General features: G+C 45.4%; 2 protein-coding genes and 1 long non-coding RNA gene across 8 annotated transcripts; 2 read left to right on the top strand and 1 right to left on the bottom strand.

Moving 5' to 3' along the window:
• Positions 1-38: 38 nt before the first annotated feature.
• LOC115382480 (uncharacterized) lies at positions 39-4230 on the top strand. Its single transcript, XM_030084219.1, has 7 exons — positions 39-354; positions 451-646; positions 1917-1982; positions 2086-2324; positions 2441-2588; positions 2864-2973; positions 3670-4230. Exons 1-7 carry the CDS (start codon positions 43-45, stop codon positions 3979-3981), a joined length of 1383 nt encoding a protein of 460 aa, XP_029940079.1. The 5' UTR covers positions 39-42; the 3' UTR covers positions 3982-4230.
• Positions 4231-12265: 8035 nt separating this feature from the next.
• LOC115382488 (uncharacterized) lies at positions 12266-14638 on the bottom strand. Of its 5 annotated transcripts, none has more exons than XR_003930561.1 (3): positions 14488-14638; positions 13236-13344; positions 12266-13158 (listed from the first exon to the last, which is right to left on the bottom strand). XR_003930561.1 is itself a non-coding variant. In XM_030084230.1 (3 exons), exons 1-3 carry the CDS (start codon positions 14609-14611, stop codon positions 12378-12380), a joined length of 945 nt encoding a protein of 314 aa, XP_029940090.1. In that variant the 5' UTR covers positions 14612-14635; the 3' UTR covers positions 12266-12377. The 5 variants fall into 5 exon arrangements, 1 of the variants encoding a protein (XP_029940090.1); XM_030084230.1 differs by having other exon boundaries at positions 13236-13275; positions 14488-14635; XR_003930562.1 differs by lacking the exon at positions 13236-13344 and having other exon boundaries at positions 14468-14638.
• A 162-nt stretch (positions 14639-14800) lies between these two features.
• Positions 14801-18393, top strand: LOC115382498 (uncharacterized). Of its 2 annotated transcripts, XR_003930571.1 has the most exons (4): positions 14801-14985; positions 15101-15195; positions 15383-15876; positions 18190-18393. It is a non-coding gene; the product is annotated as an uncharacterized LOC115382498 (long non-coding RNA). The 2 variants fall into 2 exon arrangements; XR_003930570.1 differs by having other exon boundaries at positions 15101-15876.
• Positions 18394-26697: the final 8304 nt, after the last annotated feature.

The raw sequence follows: 26697 nt of genomic DNA, 5'->3' as shown, positions 1-26697 counted from the left end.
CCACAAGCATCCACTCCAGTGAAAGAGTTCCCTGCAAAGTGTATGACTCCAGAAAAGACGGTCAAGTTGTCCTTTCCAGAGTATGTGTTGCACACAGACTCTGAACTTGAACAAGTCCGAAAACAATACTTTGAGTTAGCGAAAAAAGGCGAGGAGGGCAACTTTGAAATGTCCAAGGACCTGAGATGTCGACTCATCCGAAACACTATGACAAGCATGATTGCAATCCTGAGGGCAAAAGGTGATGGGGATTCAGACAGATACCCTTCGAAACCAGAAGTAACAGCGATGGCCAAGAGAATAGTCCAGTACTACCCCATGCTCCAGGACAAAGGCAGCAAGAAGACATCGTGGGTAAGTGTTGAAACGTATCCACACAATGGCCATGGTATTTACTGCTTGAAATTGTTGTAGCGGTTCAAAGGAATTAAATTAAACGTTCTGCCACAGATCACAGTGTACGCACAACTGTACAAAAGACTCCAAAATGTGAGATCCCCTCAAAAGGCGAGTCCAGGTGGAAGTCAGCCAAAGAAGCGTCGTGTTGGCCAACGAAGTGACACCGATGATTCAACTGACTCAACCATTATTTTGGATCGCTCCTCAGATGAAGGTGTCCTCCAGGATTTAGGACACAAAGAAAGAGGTGAAACCAAGATCACTAGATCTTTAGCAACGAAAGTCACTTAAGTAGGTCTTAATGAGGGGTGGGCCTTCCTGGTCCTGGAAGGCTGCAGTCCTGCATGTTTTCAGTAATCATTGTCTTTAAAAAATGTTTGATGTCACAGTGATGTTCATAGGTTTTCATTGTCGTGAGTACCCAGGACCAACAGATGGTGATTTGAGTGGGTCTCTGGGAAAATCAGTGTGTCTGCAGTTTTTAAAAAGTTTTTTTTTTTCTTATATTCTATTGTTGTTTGAATTGTAGTGTTAAACTCCTTTGATGGTGGTGTAGTAAGACGTGGTTATAATTGTGTATACATATTAAATTAATCACACGTTATTAATAAAACAGATGCATAGCTAAATAGTGACTGTATCGTCACAGTTCATAATTACAGAGATTTTAAACTGTGTATAAATTTTTCATGGCAAAAATGAGGTGCATCTCAGACTCGCTGGCAGTGAGTTTAATAAATCCTTTCAGATTTGAACGTGTTAGGGACGCAGGAAGCATACCTATGAACATCACTGTCATTACACTTAAAAACTTAAAGGATAAGTTCGGTTTAAACAGTTTTCACGTTGTTTATAGAAAGATGTATAACAATATACTCAACCCAGAAGGGTTTTCTGATCCGAAAAGTGATCCGGGAGAAAGTTAGATCCATAGTCTGAAACTGAAAACTACAACAGTAAACTGAAGTACATTCACCAAGAGACACAGTAGGTGGCGCTGTGCACCAAAGTTGGTTCCCAAAGAAAAAGAAGCAGAACTCTGAACTGCAAACATCATCTTCTTCTTCTTTGGAGCGGGTGGCGATCAACAACTTAGGTGCACAGCGCCCCCTTCTGTGTCTCTCAGTGAATGTACTTCAGTTTAGTTCCTGATCACCGTATTCACTTCAGAGATCTGTAAAACCGCAACAGCATGTATTTTGCGACACCAGAATGTGGTGGAGGAGAGGCATGACCAGACCATGAGGAAATATTGGTGAAACTAATGAGTTTTTGGACGATTAAAGCCATTTTGGGAGCCGGCGCCACGGATGCCCCATTGGCTAACAGTATATGGAGGTCTGCAGCTCCACTATGGATCTAACTTTCTCCCAGACCACTTTTCAGATCAGAAAACCCTTCTGAATGGGTATATTGTAATGCATCTTTCTATAAACAATGTGAAAACTGTTTAAACCGAACTTATCCTTTAAAAGCCAAAGATTCATTGCTCGTGTTTCCTATTTTTGTTTGTGCAGAATTTCACAGTCCAGACACTGGAAGCCAAGCGACCACACCCACCAGGAGTTTGTCGCCGGCTGTCTGTGAGTATTGGAAATGTGTTCAAATCATCAATTGACTGTGTGGCCTTATAATTCAATCTGATTCTGTTTCAAAAAATCTTATATTTATTTTTGTGTTTTGCAGCTAATAAGCCTGCAGATGTCAGTCCTCCAAAAAGGGACAGTCCAGCAATCATGGCCAAGCACTACAAGACCCTCCAGGCTTTGTATAAGAAAAAGAAACCAAACCACGAGTCTGTCTCTCAGCTCCTGGACTTGGAATTTCCAGCCAGACGAGCATTCATTGATTCTGATGCAATTAGTGAGGAGAACAGACCTGGACAAATTCTGGAGGCATATCCTTGTTTTAAGGAAATTGGACATGTAAGTTGTATTAGCAAGGCATAGATAACATAGAAATACCAAGCAGAACTATATTTTATATTGCAATTTCAGTGGACTAATATATATTTCTGGCTGGTATATTCAATGTTTCATAGGTGATGGAAGAGCTTCGGCGCATCTTGGACAAGGACAACACCCAATACATCAACCAGGTGAAGGAAAGATGGCACGACTTCTCCCAGAACGTGCAGTTTTTTGGGATGTGGAAAAAGCTGCTGAAATCCCCAATGGGAATGGAGAAAAGTAAGCAATGCGAACTTAATGTTAAAGACCTGAGAACATGTTCATTACTGTATTTCTGTGGTATTGCCTTCTTTTATATATATACATACGTGTGTGTGTGTGTGTGTGTGTGTGTGTGTGTGTGTGTGTGTGTGTATATATATATATATATATATATACACACACACACACACACCTTCTGATGGCAATTAAGCATAGTCTTTGTTATAGCCATCACATGGAGTCTAACTCATATTTGATGTGATACCTTTTGTCTTGTCTATCTTCCCTAACAGCTGAACAGGCTGTTGGAATCCTTCGTTTGCTGCCATTGTTGTTCCCCTCTGGATCTGCTCCGGTTAAGAAACGTGGAGATCCAAGTGAAGCTCTTGTGCATGTTCTTGAGGTGAGCTGTTCTATGACTCTTGTTATTATGACTGACTAAAAGCAACGAAAAGTGCAGTAAAATGAAGGAAAGCACAGTGTGTGCGCATGTGTTTTCTCTCCACTTTCTGGTTCTTCTGGAAGACATTCTGGATGTATTGTTTATGCACCCTCACACCTGCACCTCACAAACCAGATTTTAGGCAATACATTATATATAAACTGCAGTTCTAACTCAATCAAATGTGATACCACTATTAATACAATCTAAGAACTTCAGACTAGTCCATGTTAAGTCATTCTATTTGTACATAAAACATATTTAAGCATATTTGCCTTTGTAAACCTGATTATTATGTTAAGAATTGTTATTGAAGGATATGTAATTTGTTAGCCTCGTAAACCAGCCCCGCCCACTTAGTAGCTGGATTTAGTAGATTTAGTAGCTGGGGTGGACCACCGAAAATTGGTCTGGCTTTGCAAATAACACTCAAAAAATACGTTATTTTTAAATTAAATGAAGATTGCAACTTGTGTACAAAATGCAGAATCATTTTCATATTCCCACTGAATTGACATTTGGTTAGAAAATACTCCGTATTAAAGGAAGGCTTTGAACTGATGCGAGAAGAAATGCATCCTCGGTTCTGAATAACCAAGACTGTCTTGATTAAAAGTCCATAATTCTAATGAAAGGTTTATGTTTTATAACTTATAGGACAATGAAGACCCCGGCACCTACTTGACGAAGCGCCCTCTCTCCTGTCCAGTGCTGATTGTGAGTCCATGCAACTGCCTCCTGGCCGTGGGAGATGTGCCAGTGACGACGTTCCCAAAAGAGCAGGTCACCGAGGGTGCTTTACACCTCATGGCCTACTATTATGCTCTACACCTCACTTACCCCAAGTGCATAGCCACACTGCTTTCCATCATACAAACGGAGGTCCTTCATGACGCCATCCATGAGAAAGACCTCACACCAGGTTACAAAAAGAGCCTGGCTGAATGGAAAGATTTTATTGGCAAATAGAGCAGAGCACCACTGTGATGGCTAGTTATTTGTGTTTGTAAATAACGAGCCACATGTTCAGACCCTGTTTTTGTTTTTCCCATTGATCAGACAAATCACAATGTTATTTCATTCTCTGTTGTGCTGGGGGTTTTTCGTTGTTTTTTTATTACTGTGCAAAAAAAGCAAATTTTCAGTTTGATGTTCTATTCAAGTTATTAATAAAGTGTTGTTCTAAATGTGTTTTACATGGTGTTTATATGGTATAGTTATCTGAATGGGGAGTTAAGAATAATTTTTCAACTGCATTTTCAAACAACGGTATCTGAAGTATTTAAAATGAACACTTTTTAGTCTTGCTTCAGGTATTATGGAAAATGCATTTTTTTCTCAACGTCAATTGGGGTAAAAGCAAATGTCTGTTTTTGAGTTAAAAACGCCTACTTTTAAGCATAGCTGGTTTATCCTAAAATACAACACTTCTGCCATAAAGTGACTAAATATAAGTATTTCCTGCTTAGTGTGATTAGACATTCAAGCTCAAAATGCTTAAATTAATCATTGTAATCTTATTTCAAAAACAAGGCAGTCTTAAATCTGGAGAAAGTGCCAGGTAATACAGCTCAAAATTAGTTTAATGTATCTCAAATGGAGAAGCTGAGACGAAAGTTATGAAATCAAAAATCTTATTCTGAGTGAAAAAATACCTCTTTTTAGCATTTGTGACTTATTCTAAGACTCCAACCTCAAAAATTCTGATAAAATATGGCTTAAAACAAGTTTTCACAGCTAATTTTAAGAGTTCATTATTCCAAATATCACATCTTATTCCAAGATATCTTACCAAGACAATTTTCACTTGTTCTATTGGCAGATTTTTTCACTTATTTCAAGGTAAAAGTGCCTTGATATAGGTTTTTTTTTCTTGTTTTGAGATGGGCATTTTTTCCAGTGTGTGCTTAAAAATGAAAATGAGCCCTTAAAGTGCTTGAAAAGTGTCTGGATTTTATCTTTAAAAATGTGAACAAACCCTGTGACCTATGATCATCACTTTCCTATTTGCTGATTTGTTCTTTTCTTCACAGCCATGAGTCGAAGGAAAAGATCGCCTGCCTGTCCAATCGCAGATGCAAGTGCCAGCGTAGTATTGGCCAAAATACTGTTCAGGTATACGTAAATTAATGTTAAGTAATACCAGTCATGGCTTGTTTTCTTCTGTTTGTTCATTCCTTCACATCCTGCTGCACCGACTGCTCAAACAGCTTCTGGAGGCTGGAAAACAAAAAGCTGGTTGGAACAGGAGACGACTGAAATCCTGACGGTGGACGAGGCTTTTCTCCAGGAAGAACTCAGAGAAAGACGAGTTTATCCAGGAGCTGATGAACAAAACGCCCGAAGCATCAAACACAGGTCAGAGACAGGATTAAAGCAGGAAATATTCATTTTATTCCTTTGTTTTTCTGAGTTTAAGGTCTTAAACCACACAATACCACAGATTAAATCAGCTTTAATGTGCTTACAAAGTCTTAATCACTTGACATGGTAACTGCCTGGAGGGATTCACAGTAACTACTCAATTCTACAATTTGATAATTAGATCCCTTACTGGCTCTGGAGAACGGTGAATATACACTCTGTTTAATCTTTCAAATTCAATCCAGACATGCTACTACAATGGGACTGTTTAAACAGGCATCTTTGTATTTGTGTTTATTTTCAGTGTTTTTGGGTGTGATTATTTAAACCCCATTAGTTTTATTGTACTTGTTGCAATGACAATAAAGTTCTGTTCTGCTCTGTACTTTGTGGTTTTTAATTCTGAAAGGCTCTCTCTCTCTCTCTCTCTCTCTCTCTCTCTCTCTCTCTCTCTCTCTATATATATATATATATATATATATATATATATATATATATATATATATATATATATATATATATATATGAAGACTGCTTACTTGCTGTTCAGCTTGTGTGCTACATGTAAAAAAAAACGTAAAAAGTAACTAAAAAACAGGATTAAATTGATTTTTCAAAATGCCAACATCTAAGAGAATAAGATATTAAAGATATTAAGAAGTTGATCAAAAAGTTATGATAAAACAGAAGCTTTGGTGTCGTGAAACCACCCAGATCTGTAATCCTTGGCTGGTATTGGTGCAGCAGTGCAGTGTTCTTCCAGTGTCTGACTCTTCTCTGAACTTCCCTCTGACTGAGGATCTGCCGACGGAGCAGTGGGATGGTGGAGGGTCCTCTGCCCGGTTGGATTCTGCAGATTCCTCGGTTGAGTCACTTTCCAGGAAAAGACGAGTGAAACAGAAGAAACCATCACATCCTCAGAGAGCAGAGAAAAGCAGCCAGAGACCAAGTGATTCATGACAATCGCAACCGACTGTTCACCTGAGCGAGGCTCGCCTGCTCTGCTTTTGAGCATCCCTTTGAAAAGTACCAAGAAAGTCAGCTAAGTAACACTGCCCTAAATAAATTGTCTGAATGCATCGTTACAGGTTTTGCACGTCGACACCTTCAGTAAGTTGAGCTATAATAATTTTTTTACTGTTTCAGAATTTTAACCCCTCAAATGCTGTTAAAAAAAATACAAAAAGTCACAAAGGTGAAATATTTTCATTCAGTTGCATTAAAAATGTAATATTTTTAATGTAATACCAATACCTCATTAAGACGTCATTAATCGTGAACCATACGCCAGTTCTGTGAAAATGTCGACTTAAAAAATACAAAATAAACCCTCAAAATAATGATGATTTTCCCTCCTCAGGGCCACACAGTGTGTGATGCCAGGACTTCAGAGACATTGGATGTTAACTTTAGAGAGAGCAACAGAAATAATCGTTCCCACTAAACAGCAGAGGGTCGTGTTAGTTTGACCTTGACAGGTGATGGATGACCTGCGGCTGCGACCTGCTTGACCCCATGAGCTCCGTCCTGCTTCGGCCACCAACAGAAACACCGGATCCGTCTCAGACCAGATGACTCATGTTCCTGGCGGTTCAGCCGGATGCTGACCTGTTGACCTTCAGTCCTCTCCAGATTACAGTTTTTCACGATTGTTAACACACAAAAATCTAAACTTTAGGACATTTTGCACAACCTTAACTTCACGTACCATTCACTCGACTCGAACTGACACTACTTCACACTCCCTTATGACTCCGCTAGACTCTGACTTTCTTCACACTCTGACACCAGTTGCACATCACCTTGTGGTCTAAACTCTACACACTGTGTTCAGTTGTTGCACACACCTCTCATGTAACATCTCAGTGGTTTAAACCTACAACACAGCTGTTCAAAACTCAACAAATTCAGGTCAGTACACTGTATACCAGGGGTTGGCAACTGGCGGCCCACGGGCCAAATCTGGCCCGCCGAACCGTCCAATCCGGCCCGCGACTGGATTCGATCACAGTCACGCACGCACCCCCCGGGGCCCGCCAGTGGACGCACACCCCTCCGAATGGACGGCCCCCGCCCCCCCACACCATGGATGTATGACCTGGCCGCCGGTACTGCCCCCCCCGCCCCGCACCACGGGTGTATGCCTCTGTAGCGCCCGCCGCCCCCCTGCGCGGACCGTGGTCTACACTGGACCGTGAACTCATTAGCTATGAACCAGGTCTACAGGGTCCCGTTCCAAAGAAACACAGACCAGGTGACGGAGCTCCAGCTCCAGTTTGTGCTTGTAACTCCCAGACAGTACAGCACTGACATACGGGTACTGTAGCCTGCCTCTGATGTACAGTAACACAGTTTTTTTTCCTTTTCTACAGTGTCTTCTGACCTCTCTGTCCATACAGTAACTTGCATTCTCTCTGTTGTTCAGCGAATCCAGGAGCTTGATATGGCGAATGAACTACATGAATATATTATTTTGATAACACTTCACTTGAAGCACCTGGTATAACACATTATAAGTAGTTGTAAACACTCATAAATGATCACAATGCTTTATAACCAACTGTTCAGCATAGGATTACGGTGAATGTGATGTTATAAAGCATGTTGATCATTTATGAGTCTTTATAACTATAGTTATACAGTGCTATAATGTACTTATAGTGTGTTATACAGGGGGGCTTCAAGTAAAGTGTTAGCATTATTTTCATAGATGAGGCTGGGTTGACTGTGATCTGGTCAAGGGGAAGAAATGTCACAGGCCAGGGGGTCATTGTTGGGGTCCGCGGCCAGTGTGGTGGGAGCAGAGCTGTGTGTGCAGCAGTAAATCACCATGGTGTCCTGCACCGCCATGTACGTCTTGGTGCCTACAACACAGACTTGCTGCTGGCCTTCCTCGATGACCTCCATGAACAGCCTGTTCCACCAGATCACACTAATGATCCTCAGAGAATGACTGATGCTGTCCTCTGGGACAGTGTGAGTTTCCACCGGGCTCTGCCTGTACGTCAGTGGTTCCAGGACCAGCCTCACTTTATGGTGTTACTGTACTCCTCCCGCTGTACTCTCCATTCCTCGACCCCATAGAGAAGTTCTTCTCAGCTTGGAGGTGGAAGGTGTATGAGTGAACCCCCAGACCCAGGTCCCACTGGTCCAGGCCATGGAAGGAGCCTGTGGCGACGTCAGCCTCGAGTCCATTCAGGGATTCATGCGCCACTCAAGTTCTTCCAGAGACGTCTCCACAGAGAGAACATGGCCTGTGATGAGGACGAGGCCTCTGGCCTGACAGGAACTGAAGGCTTGATGATGCTGGATCATGATGATTCCTCAACTATGTCCAAGAATAAAACATTTTCGACTGCGTATTTGTATCGATCACATTGTAGCCAATTATAGGCTCAGCTGCAACATGAGGGTCTCTGGACACTGAGATAGGGACTAGCAGTGGTTTTGTCATGGCAGATTCTTTCCCCAGTCTAAACTCTACCTCCACCCAGCCCATGAAGGGGATCTCAGTCTGGCTGCCACCCCCAATAAAATGTCTGAGCCTAACAGTTCACTGAGAGGTCGTGCCTGAGCGCCTGAGACCCACAATGCCACTACTGGAACTGCATCCAGTGTGCAATGTACTGTGTGTCTCTTTGCAATCAACTTGATGAGTCTTTCTTTGCGTGGGGGTGGGAGGTCGTTGACTGATGAGGTTTGAGGTGCTGTGGGAGGGGGGACTGGTTGCTGCATGTTGGGACTGGACGATTCACGGGCTACCCAGAGTCCCGGCTGGCAGCTCCATCTGGTTTCCCTGCTGCTCTCTGGCTCGTCGACACCCTCTGGAGAGACGCCCCTCCTGTCCACACTTAAAGCAATGTCTGCAGCAGTCACCCGTCTGAGCTTCCTGACACGCCCTGCAACCTCTGGGCCGACTCCGGCTGGGTGTGAACGTTTTCTCATCGGTCCAGCTTGTGTGGCCTCCACTGTCTGTGACATTAACTTTTTAATTTCTAGAACCTCAGCCTTCAGCACTTCTATTGGATCTATCTCTATTTTGGGTCCCTGACTTTTCTTCCTCCTCCCCCCTGCTTCAGGAGCAGTACTGTCAGCTGCTGATGCTGAGGCGTCAGGTGGGTACACCTCTGCCTGCACTTCACTGACTTTTGGGGGCTTGTTTATGACCGTCTCCCTCAGTTTTTGCTGTCTTTCCTGTTCTAAGTTTGCAGCCTCACTGATCGGCTCAATTAATACCTCCTCTGTGACAGCACGGTTCCTGAGATGTGGCTTGAGCTGGAACTTCACTGCATCACTGTAAAGACCTGTCTCGATGGAGCGGAGGAACTCTCTCTGGATTAGCTCTGGACTAAACTGCTCACCTTCTTCACCTGCATCATCATCACAATATTTTCTCATTAACTTCTCTTTCAGTTCTATTGTTCTGAATAAGAAATTCGGGGCTGACTCCTTTGGATCTTGTGTCATGTTCATCAGGCGATGCAGCAGGTCGGAGGAAGAATCCACCTCGTAGTGAGCCCTGAGTGGTCTTGAGGGTGTGCAGTGTCAGCTGTCTCTTTATTTCCAACAACTCTCGCAGATGGAGACCTGGGCTCGCAGCACGAGTGAATGCTTCCATGATCTCTGTTTCTCCACGTCCTTTCCGCTGAGCGGACTCAATCTGGTTCATGAGACTTGTGTCGAACAATTTATCCTTTTGACCAACTTCTCCAATCTGCCCGATTATCCGGAACTCCCGCTCAGTGTCACCTCAGGCAGTCTGGTTGGTGCTGCATGGCCGTTCTTGTCCTCTTCCTTTGTGGTCTCGATGCCAGGCTCAGTAGCTCCCCCTACTGCTTGTGTCTTCTGCTTGATCTTGACCTCCAACGCCCCAATGTCTTCTTCCATCTGCTGCTGCAACTTCTGGTCCTGAATTTTTAACTTCTCCAGCTCACTTGTCTCCTGAACTGCGATCTCAGCTTCTGGTTCCCATTTTGTCGGCTTCAGAGAGGCCGGGTAGGACAGTACACGTTGCAGATACTGCTGATATGACTCTTCGGACTCTTCACCCTCCTCGATTTCATGTAATGTTATTTCCACCAACCTGATTAAAGCTGGTGTCCGGAGTTTCGTTCGTTTCCAATGTATGAATCATTTTTTAACAGAGCTTAAATGTGTCAGTCTGGTTCGATACTACAATATAATATCAGCATAAAGCAATATAAAAATGTATTTATGAGCCCCGCCTTCATCTCATAGACCCCCATGTTATCCGAAAAAGCGCCGGTCAGCGTCAGCCAATAGATTTCGAGCTTCCACCTTGTCCTGCTGTCAATCAAAGTGTGGAGCAGCCAGAGAGCACGTCGCTCGCCCAGCAGGGGAGAGTTAGCTCTGCAGCAGATATATCCACTGTCTGCTGAACATCCACCGGAAACAGCTCAACATGGAGGATGCTGCAGGACTGGAGGCTCTCATTTTCACCCGACAGATAATTCGCGTGCACAATTAAGGGGGCGTGGCTTGGTCGCTCATGAAAGCAGAGGGAGGGCGGAGCCTGAGACTTTGGATTAAAAAAAAAAACTCTCTCTTTCAAAACTCCGGACACGAGCTTTAAGGTGCGTCTTCTCTTGGTGGCAAACCCCCCCACAGGTGCAGTGCACTTTAGATGCTCACACAGGGAAATGAGCTCCTTCTCCTCCAGCCTCAGTAGTATCCTGCTTATATCATCCCTTATTTCCTCCATGGTCCTCCTCTGCTCTGTCCGTCTGCACATCTATGCGACTGGGCCGTGGGCTGAATCAACCATCCTCAGCTACCAAAATCTGTAGCGTGGCACAAGGCAAAGCTGCACTCCACTTCACATTTAGTTTGATTTTTTTTTTTTTTTTTTTTTTTTTTTGGTTCTGTAAAGAGCAAAAAAAAGTCTTTCAACACCACAGTTGATACATTCACTGACTTCCGTGTGTGTTCCCGTTCTCGGAGTGTAATCACGCGAGACTATCCCGAACCCTGAACACACCGTGTAGCGAACGCGCCCTCTACTGGTCAGAGTTAGACACTGCTTTATAAAACAACACTTCTCAATCCACTAATGGCTCTGAATGCCACACAAACATAAAAACTGAGTTGAAAAACAAAGAACAGAATACAAAGAAAAAAGGTCTGAAAAGGAGCAGGAAGTAAAAAAAAAACCTGTTTAATTTGTACATAATATTCTTTAGTTGTGTACTTTTGTAACAGGTTATGTACAGAGTATCATATGTCAGCAGGAACTAGAATAAAATGGAAGAATTCCCACAGAAGAAACTGAACAGAATCAGATCCTGTCAGAGCAAATCTGTTATTTTCACAAGAAAAAGACCTATTAACCCCATAAAGCCCCCCTCCTTACTTTCTCTGTTTCCATTCTCCCCTTTATTGTTCTGCTTTTATAGGTCTTTTGTAGAAGTTTAACCCTCTCCTGTTTTGTTTTTTTTGTTTGTTTGTTTTTTGTAGACTTGACCTGACAGGTTGGAGATATGAGCACAGAAACATCAGGAAGGATCAAAGGTCAGTCGAATGAATCCAACAGAGAAGGAACCACCGGATCCAGGAAGGAGGGCTCTGGGTCTGGGTCTGGGTGTGTGTGTGTGTGTGTGTGTGTGTGTGTGTGTGTGTGTGTGTGTGTGTGTTCTTGTATTTCTATCCTTGTCGGGGCCAAATGTCCCCACAAGGATAGCAAAACGTGAAACGACGTGCCTTGTGGGACCTTTTTCCGGTCCTAAGTAGGAGAAACAGTGTTTTCTTGACCATGTTGTTGTTACTGAAAAAAGTAAAAGTGCAAAAACATTTCTTTAGGGTTAGGCTTTGTTGTGGTGTGGGTTAGGGTTAGGGTAAGGGTCAGGGTTAGGGGCTAGACATGAATGGGAGTCAATGGACGGTCCCCACAAGGATAGAAATACAAGACTGTTTGTGTGTGTGTGTGTGTGTGTGTGTGTGTGTGTGTGTGTGTGTGTGTGTGTGTGTGTGTGTGAGTGTTCTCTTCACTTCCTGAACTTTGCCAGTTCCTCCCTCATCAGACAGAAGTCCTCAGTGAGCCTCTGGTTCTGATCAGCTGACTGAATGATGGCGTCTCTCAGCTTCTGGTCTTCTTCAGGTGTTGCAGTGACTCTGAAAACGTTCACGAGCAGCAGCAGCAGGCTGGTTACTGATTGAATCAACACCTCCACCACATCAACAGCTCCTCCACTCTTCTTCTTCAGCTCAGACACCTGATGGAGGACCTTCTGAAGACCCTCCACATCTTTCAGGGACTCTTCAGCCTGATACTTGGAGACGTTCTCCTCCAGATCTTCGCATGTTTGATGGATTTGAACCAAGAGCTGCTTCATCGGTTCAACAATCTTCATCAACTCTTCTCCCAGATTCTTCACCTCTTCAGCACTTCCACTCTCACTCATCATTTTAGTGATATTTGCACTGATGACAGCACCTCCACCTGTAAGAGCAGCTGCACCACCAGCAGCAGCAGCAAATGGAAGAAGAACTGGGACTGCTGCACTGAGCAGGAGGAGAGCAGCTCCACCTGCAGCTCCTACAGCTCCGGCTGTTCTTCGAATGTCTGCTCTTCTCTGCATGTCTTTGACTTCTTCAGAAATCCTCAGAAGCTCCTCCACGATCTCCCTCATCCTTGGTTCATTGCTGTTGAGCAGTGAGGTGAAAGAATCTGAATCCAGCTGAAGTTTATTGACCAGACCTGACAGGTCAAACGGCAGCTCTCTGCTGCGCCGTCTCCTTGGAGGTGAATCCATCTCTTGAAGGTTCCTTTAAAAACAACAAATAAAGAGTTTCAAACCCTCTGAAGTGATTTCCTGGATGTTTTCTTTCATTCTGTCTCTCACCGGCCTCCAGCCTCGGGGGGTCTGGGGGCTCGAATCTCTTCTTCTTAGAGGAAATCAACCAGCAGTGAAAATATCTCATCAGTACAAAATCCCATCATGCACTACAGCTCTACAAAAATAACACAAAATACTCTGCGTTCACATGAAACTCATAGGAAAGAAGCAGCAGACAGAACAGGAGCTCCTGCTCTTCCTTCAGTTCTGCTGCAGTCGTTCTGTTTGCAGTTTGTCTCACAGCTCTCATTAAAGGGGACATATTATGCTATTTTTCAGTTACGTCATTTCGGTCTCAGAAGCCCAATAACATAGTATTTAAGTTTGTTCGCCCCAACTTCATGCTATGTTCAGAGTTTGAGCGGTCTAAAACGTGGCTCTGACGAGTCCTCCTCAGAACAGGCTGTTTCTGAGCCTGCTTTCCGGTATGCACTTGAACGCATCTGGCCACGCCCACTCTCTCACACACACATGGTGGCGGCACAGTCAGGGGGAGGAGTTAAATCTGCTTATTTCAGGATAAGCAAAACAAACGCGAACTCCACCATTTCAGCTTCAGTTTCATTTTCACAAAGTTTGGTGGAGCAAGACAGGGAGGAAACAGAGCGTTTTCACATTTGAACGTCATAATGAGGCTACGGAAACACATACTACTATAGGAAACGCTTCACAGAGTGAAAAAAGCTGAATATGTCCCCTTTAAACATCCAGGTATTCACTGCGGTCAAGCCAGCCACGCGGTGTTTAGCGGGGCGCACATATTCTCAGCATTACGGTAAAAGTCAAGCCGAAAGGACTGCAAAATAAACGTCCAGCGGTTCAGACACCGCGGCAGTATTGTCAGTAGTTTCTATTAATGTTTTGATGGAAAAGCAGTGTTTTAGCTCAATTATTGGCAGATTCTTTGACTTATTGACTCGAAATCAGCATTATTAAAGCTTTACTTGATGTACTTCGTTGTTCCGATATGTTTTCCAGCAACAGTATTAATATATCTTCTATTACTTAAAAAAGAAGGTGAGTTGTGATCCGCGGAGCTTGACGTTTATTTTGTAATCCTTTCAGTTTGGTGAACATTGAATATTCCCCCATGCTGCCACATCATGGTCACTTTAAACTCACTGTGAAATACACTCGACGCAAACTATGTTCAAACTCTAACGCTGGTCCTGCGCCCCAGAGAGACCAAAGCTGTTACAGAACTCTGAACTGAAGGACCTGATCTCACCTTTACACACCTGATCTCACCTTTACACACCTGAGCAGCAGGAAAAGACGCGGTTATCCGTGCGTGACGCTGGAAGCTGCGGTGCAGTTCGAAGTGAAACGCAAATAAACGCAGATAAACTTTCTAGAAAAGGTCCAGCATGGAAGATAAGCATCAGCGTCGGTTTGGGGCAAAACTTTCACTTTTGAATTCATACGTTCAACTGACAGGTGGTTTGGTGAAGATAAGGAGCAGCTGCTCTCTCTCTCTCTCTCTCTCTCTCTCTCTCTCTCTCTCTCTCTCTCTCTCTCATAAAAGAGGAAAGTGGGGTAAATATTATAAAACTATTTAAAATGTTCAGACTTCATGCTATATTTAAATGTTCATTCATTAAATTGTTTAAAAGGTAAATGACCTGCTTGTCGTGTTGAAGGTTCATTAATTCAGACCCCAGCAGGAACTGAAGAGTCACATCAGTCCATCTACTGAAAGAGGGATTTCTGCCTGTTTTGACTGTTTTAGTGGATTTTATCAGCCCAGCTGAAGACGGTAAACCCTTCATTAACAGGTTTTCCTCCTGATCAGCAGCTTTTAATGCTGATATAGACACAAGAAGCTCAGCTGGTGTTCTAAAGGTTCATTCTGGTGTTTCTGTTTCCTCCAGGTCGAGCCATCGGCAGAGCAGCAGCACCAACCGTCCTCCTTCCTCCAGGACTTCTGGGCCAGAACACAGTGACCCCGTCAGCCACTGATGCCCAGGTTCAGTGAAATGATGAGTCTGGTCGTTACTGAAGCTGAGGACAGGGATGTGATTTCTGTTGACGTGTCTCTGACTCTGCTGACGCTGTAATGATACGAAGCTGGTTGAAGGTGTTTGTATCAGAATGTTGTTGTTTATTTCTCTTCATGTGAACCTTGTTTGTCTCGTGCTGTCCTGGATGTTCAGGATTTAAAGTCCAGCTGTTCTGGATGTGTTGCTGACAGTCCATCAGAGAGAAGCAGACCTCACAGCTGCTGGAAGCTGCTTCACTCCGCCTCAGCTTCCCCACTGGTCTGGCGCTGGACGCCCCCTGCTGGCACAAACGGGGAATGGCAGAGACAGTCTAAGTACAGGATGAAAACAAACTGCTTTAGTGACCTGCAGCGACCTTTAGTAACCTTTAGTGACCTGCATTGACCTGCAAGAATGAGGAATCTTTGTCGTCACACCACACCACATGACCACGCCCTTTAAACCCAAATCATGAAGCTCAGGATGAAGATGACCTGACAGCATCAGCATGTCTGTAAGGCGGAGCTTCAGCACCACGGACAGCGACTGTGTCCTGCTGACGTCCATCAAGGGAGACGAAGCCGACCAGGAAGTGTCAACAACTGTCCATATCCCATCATGCACCAGGCGTTGCTCCAGACAGGCTGTGGCTCCAGAGTGTAACCCAGGTGGGAAAACGGGGTTTTCCATTGAAATTTCCTGAATGAATTCCCCTGAAGACTAACAGGCTTCTTGCACATTGCTGCTGGTGGAGCGTGAGGGTGTGGGCGAGTACTTCCTGTCAAAGCTTCCGGTGGTTTCAGAGGGAGAGGGGGAGAAAAAAGTTCTTTTATTACGTAGTTTTTAAATGTCTTAATGGCCTCACGCCTTCTTATTTAGCTGATCTGTTTTTGCCGTATCGACCCTCGCGGCCCTGAGGTCCTCTGGCAGCAGCTTATTGTGTGTTCCTAAAGCCAGAACCAAGACCCCCCCACTACAGCCCGCCTGTGGAACAGCCTGCCAGAGACCCTCAGGACCAGAGACCCTCAGGACCAGAGACCCTCAGGACCAGAGACCCTCAGGACCAGAGAACCTCAGGACCAGAGACCCTCAGGACCAGAGACCCTCAGGACCGCAGAGACTGTTGATAGTTTTACAGGGAGGTTGAAAACACTCCTTTTTAATCTGGCTTTTAATTAACCTTCTATACTTCTTATCTCCATCATTTTTATTTTTGGTCATTTTAATTTTTAATCTACTCATCCTATTTATTCGTTCTATTTTTACTATGTACTTTTCATTTATTTTACTTTTCTATTTTATAATCTTATCTTACTTATTTTTTTATTAGCTTTGTATCATGTCTTTTTATGTTTTTAGCTGTTTAACTCCAGTGTTTCCTGAGGGGGGGGGTCCTTCACTCTGAGGGGGTCCTTCACTCTGGGGGGGGTCCTTCACTCTGAGGGGGTTCTTCACACCAGGAGCTGGTCCCGGTCCTCTGCTGGGGTCACTGCACTCGAGTCCTCTGGTCCCGGCTGGCCTGGGGGGCAGCACAGTGACAGTTGTAACAGAGGATACGTTTCCATGCAGGCAGGAACCCTTTCTTAACCGGAAATCCTCAGTAATCCGGCTGCTCTCAGCCATGAAAACACCTGCAAAAACCTCAATCTGCTCATATTCTGGTTTCTAAAAACCCCAATAGGCAAGTTTACATGGACCAGGTATAAGCGGATTGTACGTGGAGCGGATTGTAAAATGTGTCATGTAAACGACCGAGTGGATCCGCTTCACTCGGAGCGGATTGTAATTTGGAGCCGATTGTATGAGGTGGTCTACGCAGATCGACAATCCGCTCCGTGTCCCTTATAAACGAGTCTGACAGCGGAGCTTGTACTGGGGGAGTGTTTGTTCTGGCATGGTGTGACGTGCCAGTAAACGGGAAGCAGCACAGTCAAAAAACCAGCAGAGAACGCCACGGTGGTTGAAAGACACTTTTTTAGTAAAAAACCCCGACAGAAAAAACATTGGAGAGGCGAGATGGAGCCAAATTGCGCAACAGCGAGTTGTATAAAGAGCTCTATAGCAGAATACAAGCGATCGCCGGCCGGTGTTATGGATTAACTGGTTCCCGTGTTAACGAATGACGGCGGAGGTCTGTGTAAACACATTTTGATTACAGCAGTTGTTAAAGTAAGACTCACAAATGACTTTAAACGTATACACTCCCTGTAACTGTCGATAACCGACGTTCGCAAGAACGACTACATTTTCAAATCACGTATTGGCCACAAGTTAACACGGGCACCAGTTAATTCGAAACATTGACACGCGGAGCAGAGGCAGAGCTCACACCGAGACGTGGCGCTCGGTGCAGCGATGCTGCAGCCTATGGGCGGCCGATATGATCAAAAATACGGCGTCAGAGACGCGTTTAAAGCGGCCGCCCATAGCAGCCAGGGGAGCAGCCGCTCCTTCAGCAGCGTATCAGGGACTTTTGGGACATTATCTGAGCAGATATCAGCAGATAAAAACTCTCTGCTCGGCGCTGAGGACTGCTGCTGCGGAGCTAAAGACCTGCAAGTCCCTCGTGAGACTTTGTGCGCATGTCACAGGACGCTGTATAATCCGCTTCACCAGGGTCTTTGTAAACGAGGATTCATCGTGGATCACTTCATGAATACACTCCGTTTAATACGATTGTTTACAATCCGATTGAAAAAAACACCCATGTAAACTGGGCCAATGTTACCCCTGGCTCCTCCTTTTCTATCCTGAATTTGTGGTCATCAGAATATTTCGGTCAAAAGGGACATTAAATCCTGTTCTGCCAGGTTCTATCCACAGGGAATCTGGTCTTCTGAGTCCAGGAACTGCTTGTGATCCGGTTTGAATAACGATGGTTCAGTTCTTCTCTTTTACTGAAAAAACCCTGCATCGCTTCATGAACCCGTTCCAGCTTCTTCTGGAGCTCGTCTCACCGCTGAACACTCTGTTTCTAACAGCATGCAGAGAGAGCCTGGCAGGACCCGATCCGGACCCGGAACACGATCCGGACCCGGAACACGATCCGGACCCGGAACACGATCCGGACCCGGAACACGATCCGGACCCGGAACACGATCCGGACCACACCCTGCTGCACATGCGCCCGCATGATCGCAACCCGATTTACAGAGAGACGGCTCTGTCTGTCCCGCTGTCTAAAGTCCAGGAAGATTACATTCTTAAAAAAACTGAAACAATCTGTGTGTGTGTGTGTGTGTGTGTGGGAGGGGGGGTCATATGTGCAGGTCTATATTGTGGCGTTGGAGCAGCGAGTTGCGGGCAAGAAGACGAGGCGAGGTCTGCTCTGTTGCTCAACTGAAGCTTTATTGTGAAATCAACCAAGCAAGGGAACTTAACACACCAATATCGAGACAAAATAAAAGCCCCAGGTCACCCCCCAAGTGACCCCCTTGACCCACGGTCCGACACATAATGAACATAAAAGGACACAAACAGCACACAACAGTAAGCAAAACACAACCACAACAAAAGGAAACGCAAATAAACCACATAACCCCCATATATGGCCCTGAAAGTCCTGAACGGGGAGCTCCCATAATGCCCCGCGGCTCCCTGGAACACTCAGTTGTGGAGCAGTGGCTCCCTAGCGCCCCTAGCGACCCCCGCGGTCGCTACAATATTAAGCATCTCAGTTATTAGAATATTTTAGAAAGATGCGTCTGTCCCATTATCACACAGAGAAATGATCATTTAACATCACATATTGAAAAAGCCGTCAGACTAAACTCTGGACGGGACATTGTGTTTGTGAAGAGTCCGTTTTTACAAATGATTTGTCTGAAATAGCTTCACTCAGCATCATGACCTCCTCTGCCCTCCTCTCACATCCACTGAGGAGGATTCTGTGTTTTCCCACCGTAGTGATGGACAGAACCGTCCGACTGAAGCAGTCTGCTGCTTTTAACACCGACTGAGAAAAGACGCTTTGAAGGAATCTGATTACAACAAGCTGCCGACCGGGAGGCTTTCAGTCTGCCTCACAACACACACTTCAGTCCAGCTGGATGTTCCTGTGGTGAACAGAGTCTCTCCTGGACAGTAGAGTCTGAGCCTCTGGCACCGGGTCCCGTTGTCCAGGGCCTGGTCTCTGGTCCCTGGCTCCTGGTCCCTGGCTCCTGGTCCCTGGTCCCTGGTCCCTGGTCCCTGGCTCCTGGTCCCTGGCTCCTGGTCTCTGGTCCCTGGTCCCTGGTCCCTGGCTCCTGGTCCCTGGCTCCTGGTCTCTGGTCCCTGGTCCCTGGCTCCTGGTCCCTGGTCCCTGGTCCCTGGCTCCTGGTCCCTGGCTCCTGGTCCCTGGCTCCTGGCTCCTGGTCCCTGGCCCCTGGCTCCTGGTCTCTGGTCCCTGGTCCCTGGCTCCTGGTCCCTGGTCCCTGGTCCCTGGCTCCTGGTCCCTGGTCCCTGGCTCCTGGTCTCTGGCTCCTGGTCCCTGGTCCCTGGCTCCTGGTCTCTGGCTCCTGGTCCCTGGCTCCTGGCTCCTGGTCCCTGGCTCTCCACTCTCCATCAGTCAGATGTGACGTTACACACCACAGAGCTTCAGTGATAAACATCCGACACACAGCAGCTGCCTGACTTCATCACATTATCAGACCAGAGAAAAGTTTCTTCACTGCAGTTATTTTTATTGACATTTCATTAAACTGAACTCGACTGCAGAGAACAAATCCACAGACAACAACATGCGGTCTGTATGAATGAATGAAAGCATGAATTTATTTCAAACATAAAAAATGAGTGGAAAAACAAAGAACAGAATACAAAGAAAACAGGTCTGAAGAGGAGCAGGAAGTAATATAACATGTTTAATTTGTTCGTAATATTCTTTAGTTGTGTACTTTTGTAACAGGTTATTCAGATTCAGATTCAGATTCAGAAAACTTTATTGATCCCACAGGGCAATTCGTTTGCAGCATATCCCGAGTCGTTTCACATGTAAATACAACATGAGACAGACCAGTTTAACCACAAGTGGAACTCAGGTTGAAAAATATTAAAATGTTATGTACAGAGTATCATATGTCAGCAGGAACTAGAATAAAATGGAAGAATTCCCACAAAAGAAACTGGACAGAATCAGATCGTCTGTCAGAGCAAATCTGTTATTTTCACAGGAAAAAGACCATAAAGCCCCCCCCCCCCAACACTCTTCTCTCAGTTTCTATTCTCCCCTTTATTGTTCTTTTATAGGTCTTTTGTACAAGTTTAATCCCCTCCCTCTCCGTTTTTTTCTTTGAATTCTTTTATCTCATGTATATTCTCTAAACTATTAATAGGAGGACAATTCAGCATGCAAAGAAGATGGATTTATTTTGTAGACTTGACCTGACAGGTTGGAGATATCAGCACAGAAACATCAGGAAGGATCAAAGGTCAGTCGAATGAATCCAACAGGTCAGAGGGAAGGCTCTGGGTCTGTGTGTGTGTGTGTGTACGAGTTTTTCTGTCCTTGTGGGGACATTTAGTCCCCACAAGGATAGGAAAACCTGGCACGACCTACCTCGTGGGGACATTTTTTGGTCCCCATGGGGGGAAACAGTGTTTTCTTGACCATGTTGTTGTTACTGAAAAAAGTAAAAGTCCAAAAACATTTCTTTAGGGTTAGGCTTTGTTGTGGTGTGGGTTAGGGTTAGGGTAAGGGTCAGGGTCAGGGGCGAGACATGAATGGGAGTCAATGGACGGTCCCCACAAGGATAGAAATACGAATGTGTGTGTGTGTGCGTGTGTGTGTGTGTGTGTGTGTGTGTGTGAGTTCTCTTCACTTCCTGAACTTTGCCAGTTCCTCCCTCATCAGACAGAAGTCCTCAGTGAGCCTCTGGCTCTGATCAGCTGACTGAATGATGGCGTCTCTCAGCTTCTGGTCTTCTTCAGGTGTTTCAGTGACTCTGATAACGTTCACGAGCAGCAGCAGCAGGCCGGTTACTGATTGAATCAACTCCTCCACCACATGAACAGCTCCTCCACTCTTCTCCTTCAGCTCAGACACCTGATGGAGGACCTTCTGAAGATCCTCCACATCTTTCAGGGACTCTTCAGCCTGAAACTTGGAGCCTTTCTCCTCCAGATCTTCACATGTTTGATGGATTTGAACCAAGAGCTGCTTCATCGGTTCAACAATCTTTATCAACTCTTCTCCCAGATTCTTCACCTTTTCAGCACTTCCACTCTCACTCATCATTTTAGTGATATTTACACTGATGACAGCACCTCCACCTGTAAGAGCAGCAGCAGCAGCAAATGGAAGAAGAACCGGGACTGCTACACTGAGCAGGAGGAGACCAGCTCCACCTGCAGCTCCTGCAGCTCCAACTCTTCTCTGACTGTCTGCTCTTCTCTGCATGTCTTTGACTTCTTTAGAAATCCTCTGAAGCTCCTCCACGATCTCCCTCATCCTTGGTTCATTGCTGTTGAGCAGCGAGGTGAAAGAATCTGAATCCAGCTGAAGTTTATTGACCAGACCTGACAGGTCAGGCGGCAGCTCTCTGCTGCCCCGTTTCTTCAGTGTTGAAGACATGTCTTGAAGTTTCCTTTAAAAGCCAACAGGAAGGCCAACAGCAAGGTCTCAGGCCTGAACTTTTGTGTTTTACTGTGTTATTAGTAAATTATTTTATTTATTTGTTGTTTGTTGCACCGTGGGTCCGAGAGGACTGTAATTTCATTTGTGCTGTATGTGTTTATGTATGGCATATTTGACAAATAAACTGACTTTGACTTTGACTTTGACTTTCTCTCCACTCTGATGAAACACACATACACACACACACACACACACACACACACACACACACACACACAGTGATTTTCAGTTACTAATCTTTCTGAAACACAGTGGGACAATAAAAGCATTCATTCGGCCACTGACTGATCAGGTTGTCATCGGGACACCTCAACGGAGAGTATGGAAAAAAAAATCCACTAAATCACATTGAAGGACGCCGTTTTCTGACTGGAAGTCCATCCCGGGCTGCAGAGCCCGAGATGGATTCTTATGGTGAGTCCATGTGACGAATATCCTCCACTGCAGAACAGACGCACTGTCTCTTTACCAGCCAAAAGCACACTATGACAAACATGCTGTGTTCACAGGGCGTCTCGGTACTGTGGTTCACTCTAAAACCAGACTGATGTCTTTCTAAAATGTTATTAATCATTAAAAAGTCATTGACTTGGTTAAAACCAGTCTTTCTAAAACTTTACTTAAAAACGGTCAGTTGGATCCTGGTCTGTAGTTATTAAGAACATTGGGGTCTAAACTGCTCTTCTTCAGAAGGGGCTTCACCACCGCCGTTTTACAGGCAGTGAGGAAGACGCCGTCTGAAGAGAGCAGTTCATGATGTTTAAAATCTGTTCCTCCAGGAATCCATAGAGTGATTTAAACAGTGGTGGGGATGGGATCTAGAAGGCAGGTTGTTGATTTTACTTGGGAGAAAACTGGACCAAGAGTCCTTCATCAACCAGGTCCAGACTGTCCAGTGTGTCCTCAGGCATGGACAACGGTTCAGCTGTGCTCACTGATAAAACCTGTTGAGGTAAAAGACTGGACCTGATGTCCAGGATTTTAGTTCTGAGGTGGTCTGCAGAGTCTTCACAGAGAGCGTCTGTCGGCTCCTTAAAAGCTTTATTAAAATTAGAGCCAGTTAAAATGTAGAAGGTGGAGAAGAGGAAGCGGGGGTTGTCTTTACCGTCTGGAATAAGTTGAGAGAAGTGGGAAGTTCAGCCTGTTTAACTGCATTATTGTAGATTTTGAGTTGTTGACGTAGAATGTCGTGATGTACAGTCAACTTGGATTTCCTCCACCTTCTTTCAGCTCTCCTGCATTTTCTTTTCAGTGTGATGATTTTAGCAATCTTCCTCCACGGGGGTTTGGAATGGCCCTTGATTGTTTTAGTTAAAAGTGGAGCGACTGAGTCCAGCTGGACTTCAGTTTACTGTTAGAATTGTCAACGATAAAATCACAGGGTGCAGGTGAAATCACAGCAGGAGTGCTCTGTAATGGTGCGTTCACAGAGGACGCGTCGCGGGCGTCGTCGACACTTGGGACGCCTCGAAGCTGACACTTGTGACGCTTCAAGCACGACGCTTGACACCAGGTGGTCACAAAGCTCGCGACACTCTTGACGCGCGTCAGTTTATTGGCGAGCGGGAGGCTGATTTCTGTTTCCAGCTATGGCGGATCGCATCAGGAGAGCGGCTCGGCTTTATTTGTTAAATAAAGCTAGACCGCATCGTCGTCGGAAAAGTGGCTATTGGCTGGTCTGCTCCTCTCTGCTCTGCCTGCAGCAGGGGGCGCTGCTGAGACTGACCACTGTGAGTGCTTTGGGACGGGGGAGGGGCTCACGCAGCACCCGCTGCTCATTGAGGACAGCAGCGAGACGTTCTGTCACGTCTCCAGAGCACCAGAGAAGGTTGCTAGACTTGTCGCTAGTTGCTTTTGACAAATAAAAGTCGCCAAGAGGCTTTGGAAAGTCGCCAGATTTAGCGAGAAAGTCGTCAAGTTAGCAACACTGGCCGGCCCGCATCGGTGCTCGGATCACTCGTAGTGACGTAGCACCGGAGGGATCGTCTCTGATTGGTTGACGCCCAGCGGCAGCACGTCGAAAGTTCAGTTTTCCCAACTCTCAAAAAGCGACGCTCACGACGCTCCTGACGCGCCGCCCGCCGCCCGCCGCTCCACGACGCTCGTCCACCATAGACTTTGCATAGAAAAGCGCCGCTCACGACGCTCGCGACGCGTCCAGTGTGAACGCAGCATTAGATCTCTTTAAAACCTGCAGCCACTTCAGTAGTAAGGCGTGTCCTCACTGTTCTCACCGGGGCCCCCTGCTGGTTAAAACTGGTGATGTTAAAAACACACAGTAGTGGTCAGACACAGCCAGGTCAACAGCAGAGGACACACTGATGGACAGGTCCAGGGTGTGTCCTCTGTTGTGAGTTGGCTGTGCCACATGCTGTTTAAAATCTAAACAGTTTAAAAGGTTTAAAAATTATCTGGACATTGAGTCCGAGATGTCGTCAACATGTAGGTTAAAATCACCAGTTATTAAAATTCTACTATATTTAGAATGAATTATTGATAAAAGTTCTGAAAATTTACTGATAAAAAGACTGGAGTACTGAGGGGGTCTGGAGTACTGAGGGGGTCTGGAGTACTGAGGGGGTCTGGAGTACTGAGGGAGTCTGGAGTACTGAGGGGGTCTGGAGTACTGAGGGGGTCTGGAGTACTGAGGGGGTCTGGAGTACTGAGGGGGTCTGGAGTACTGAGGGGGTCTGGACTCTGTTAAACACAGGATTGGGGGACTGCTAAAAACAAAGGCTTGGTGCTCAAAGGAGATAAAACTATTAAAAGCTACTGCACATGCGCTAAATCTGTTTTTTAAAATGAAGCAGTCCCTCCACCCCTCTTAGCCTATCTGCTTGAAAATAAAAAGTTAAAACTGGGTGGGGAAGCCTCAGTGAGGAGAACAGGAGCGTCAGTGCCGCCGTGTCTCAGTTAAAAGCAGACTGTCGAAGTTTTTGTCTAAAATAAGATCATGAATAATGAAAGATTTGTTTAAGAGAGAGTCACATTCAGCAGCGCCATATTAATGGTGGTGGGCGGGCTGGATGTGGCTCTCAGTGAAGTTTCACTGTTAAAAGAGTCCTTTTTTGTTTAAAACAGTCCGGGGGAGCAGACTTCCGGGGTCATGGCTTAGGGGAGCGGATAAGCAGTGCCACCTCTCTCAAGTTTAGACAGATATACCACTGAAAACTCGATATTGGACAATTCTTTCAGAGCGTAAAGACGCTGTACGTGGCTCAGCAAACAAGCGAAGCATAGAAGACTCGGAAATGTCTAAAACACGGGATAAAAACGCCGCTTCGTCGAAAGCTAGCACCGCGGCGGAGCAGGCTAATGCTAATCCTAGCATAGCCTCTGCCACCGCAAACGACCTGCTCGCAGCTATCGAATCTCTCAAGACCGGGATGAAACAGGACAATGACAATGTGAGAAGGGATATTTCCTCCCTCCATCAAGAGCTAAGTAGCAAACTGGATAAAGTGGCGGAAGACATGAGAGGCCTCACAGACAGAATGGACGAGGCGGAGGCTCGGGTCGGGCATGTTGAAGACGTGACATTGGACTTGTCTCGAGCGCTGACCGAATGTTTGAAGCGACAGAGAGGAATACAAAACAAACTCACGGATTTGGAATCAAGATCCCGAAGAAATAATATAAGAATTTTGGAGTGGACGAACGAGAAAACCCCAAGTCTATGGTGCAGTATATTACGGATCTTCTCTGCCGTGAGTTGAGCTTACCAGCTGAACTGGCTCTTAATGTGCAGCGTGCCCACCGGGTCCCCACAGCCAAGCAGTCTGATGCAGGTGCACCACCGAGGCCGATCATAGTCAACTTCCAGGAGTTTGCAATTAAAGAGATGATCCTCAAAGAAGCTTGGAAAAAAGGTCCGATCCAGTTAAACGGAAAAAACGTATATTTTGACCATGATTATGCGACGGAAGTTATCCAAAAGCGTAAACGATACCAGAAGATCAAAAAAGCGCTGAAAGAGAGAAACATACGCTTTCAAACGCCTTACACAAGCATCCGAATTCACTGGGAGGATGGATCTCGCGTGTACCAGACCGCGCATGAAGCCGGGCTCGAGCTTCGCAGACGGGGATACGAGGTGGAGGTGCCTGCGGCAGGTGACGAAGGGGACGCGGAGGTGCAGCTGCAGAGAGAGGAGCGGCCCACAAGGGGGCACTCATCGTCAACGGGGCTGAGAGCGAAAGAGAGGCTGAGGGAGTTCCAGAGATCCGACGACAAATTACTCTGAAAAAAGTCATCTACATCAGTGGTGTTATCGCTCAAGTGGCTTCTTTCAATTCATCAATATGGAGGGGCGGCACCGGAAGCAGGGAGAGTAACGCTGGACATTTAGGATGGAGGTATTTTTTAAACCTTCTTCACCTATTATAGGGCCCCCCCTGAAACGGGGACGTTGCCCTAGACCTCCCAGCGGGGTCATGGTGGGTTTGACATTTAACCCATTGAGTGGGAGTCTGTTATTGTTCAGATTTTGTTTTCAAATAGTTGTTTTAGGTTTATGTTTGTTAGTGGGGTCTATTGTCATTACAAGTATTCATTATGAGTGGGTTGGATAAACTGAACATTGTGTCCATAAATGTGAACGGTCTTGGTAATGTGATTAAGAGAAGCAGGCTGTTGGCAAAATTAAAAAGGTGTAAAGCTCATGTGGCATTTATCCAAGAAACTCATTTGCCAAAAGAAGAACATGAGAAATTTAAAAAGCTCGGCTATATAAATGCATTCTTCTGCTCACATAAAAATAGCAGGAGAAGAGGAGTAATCACATTGGTTTCTAATACTGTTAATTTTGAAGTGAAGGAGGAAGATTGTGATCAGGAAGGTAGATATGTGATAGTTAAAGGAAGAATAGATAATACTG

This window comes from Salarias fasciatus (assembly GCF_902148845.1).
Source record: "Salarias fasciatus chromosome 7 unlocalized genomic scaffold, fSalaFa1.1 super_scaffold_4, whole genome shotgun sequence".
In the NCBI taxonomy this organism is placed as follows: domain Eukaryota; kingdom Metazoa; phylum Chordata; class Actinopteri; order Blenniiformes; family Blenniidae; genus Salarias; species Salarias fasciatus.
This window is presented reverse-complemented; position numbering and strand designations above follow the sequence as displayed.

Bases quoted from the DNA above. Each gene is read 5' to 3' on its own strand.
- LOC115382480 (XM_030084219.1), top strand. From the start codon at position 43: ATGACTCCAGAAAAGACGGTCAAGTTGTCCTTTCCAGAGTATGTGTTG. The intron at 2,325-2,440 runs GTAAGTTGTATT...AATGTTTCATAG, and splicing joins GTTTTAAGGAAATTGGACAT to GTGATGGAAGAGCTTCGGCG. The intron at 2,589-2,863 runs GTAAGCAATGCG...CTTCCCTAACAG, and splicing joins CCCAATGGGAATGGAGAAAA to CTGAACAGGCTGTTGGAATC.
- LOC115382488 (XM_030084230.1), bottom strand. From the start codon at position 14,611: ATGCTTATCTTCCATGCTGGACCTTTTCTAGAAAGTTTATCTGCGTTT. The intron at 13,276-14,487 runs GTGTGTAAAGGT...TCCTCTAAGAAG, and splicing joins CGTCTTTTCCTGCTGCTCAG to AAGAGATTCGAGCCCCCAGA. The intron at 13,159-13,235 runs GTGAGAGACAGA...TTGTTTTTAAAG, and splicing joins CCCCCCGAGGCTGGAGGCCG to GAACCTTCAAGAGATGGATT.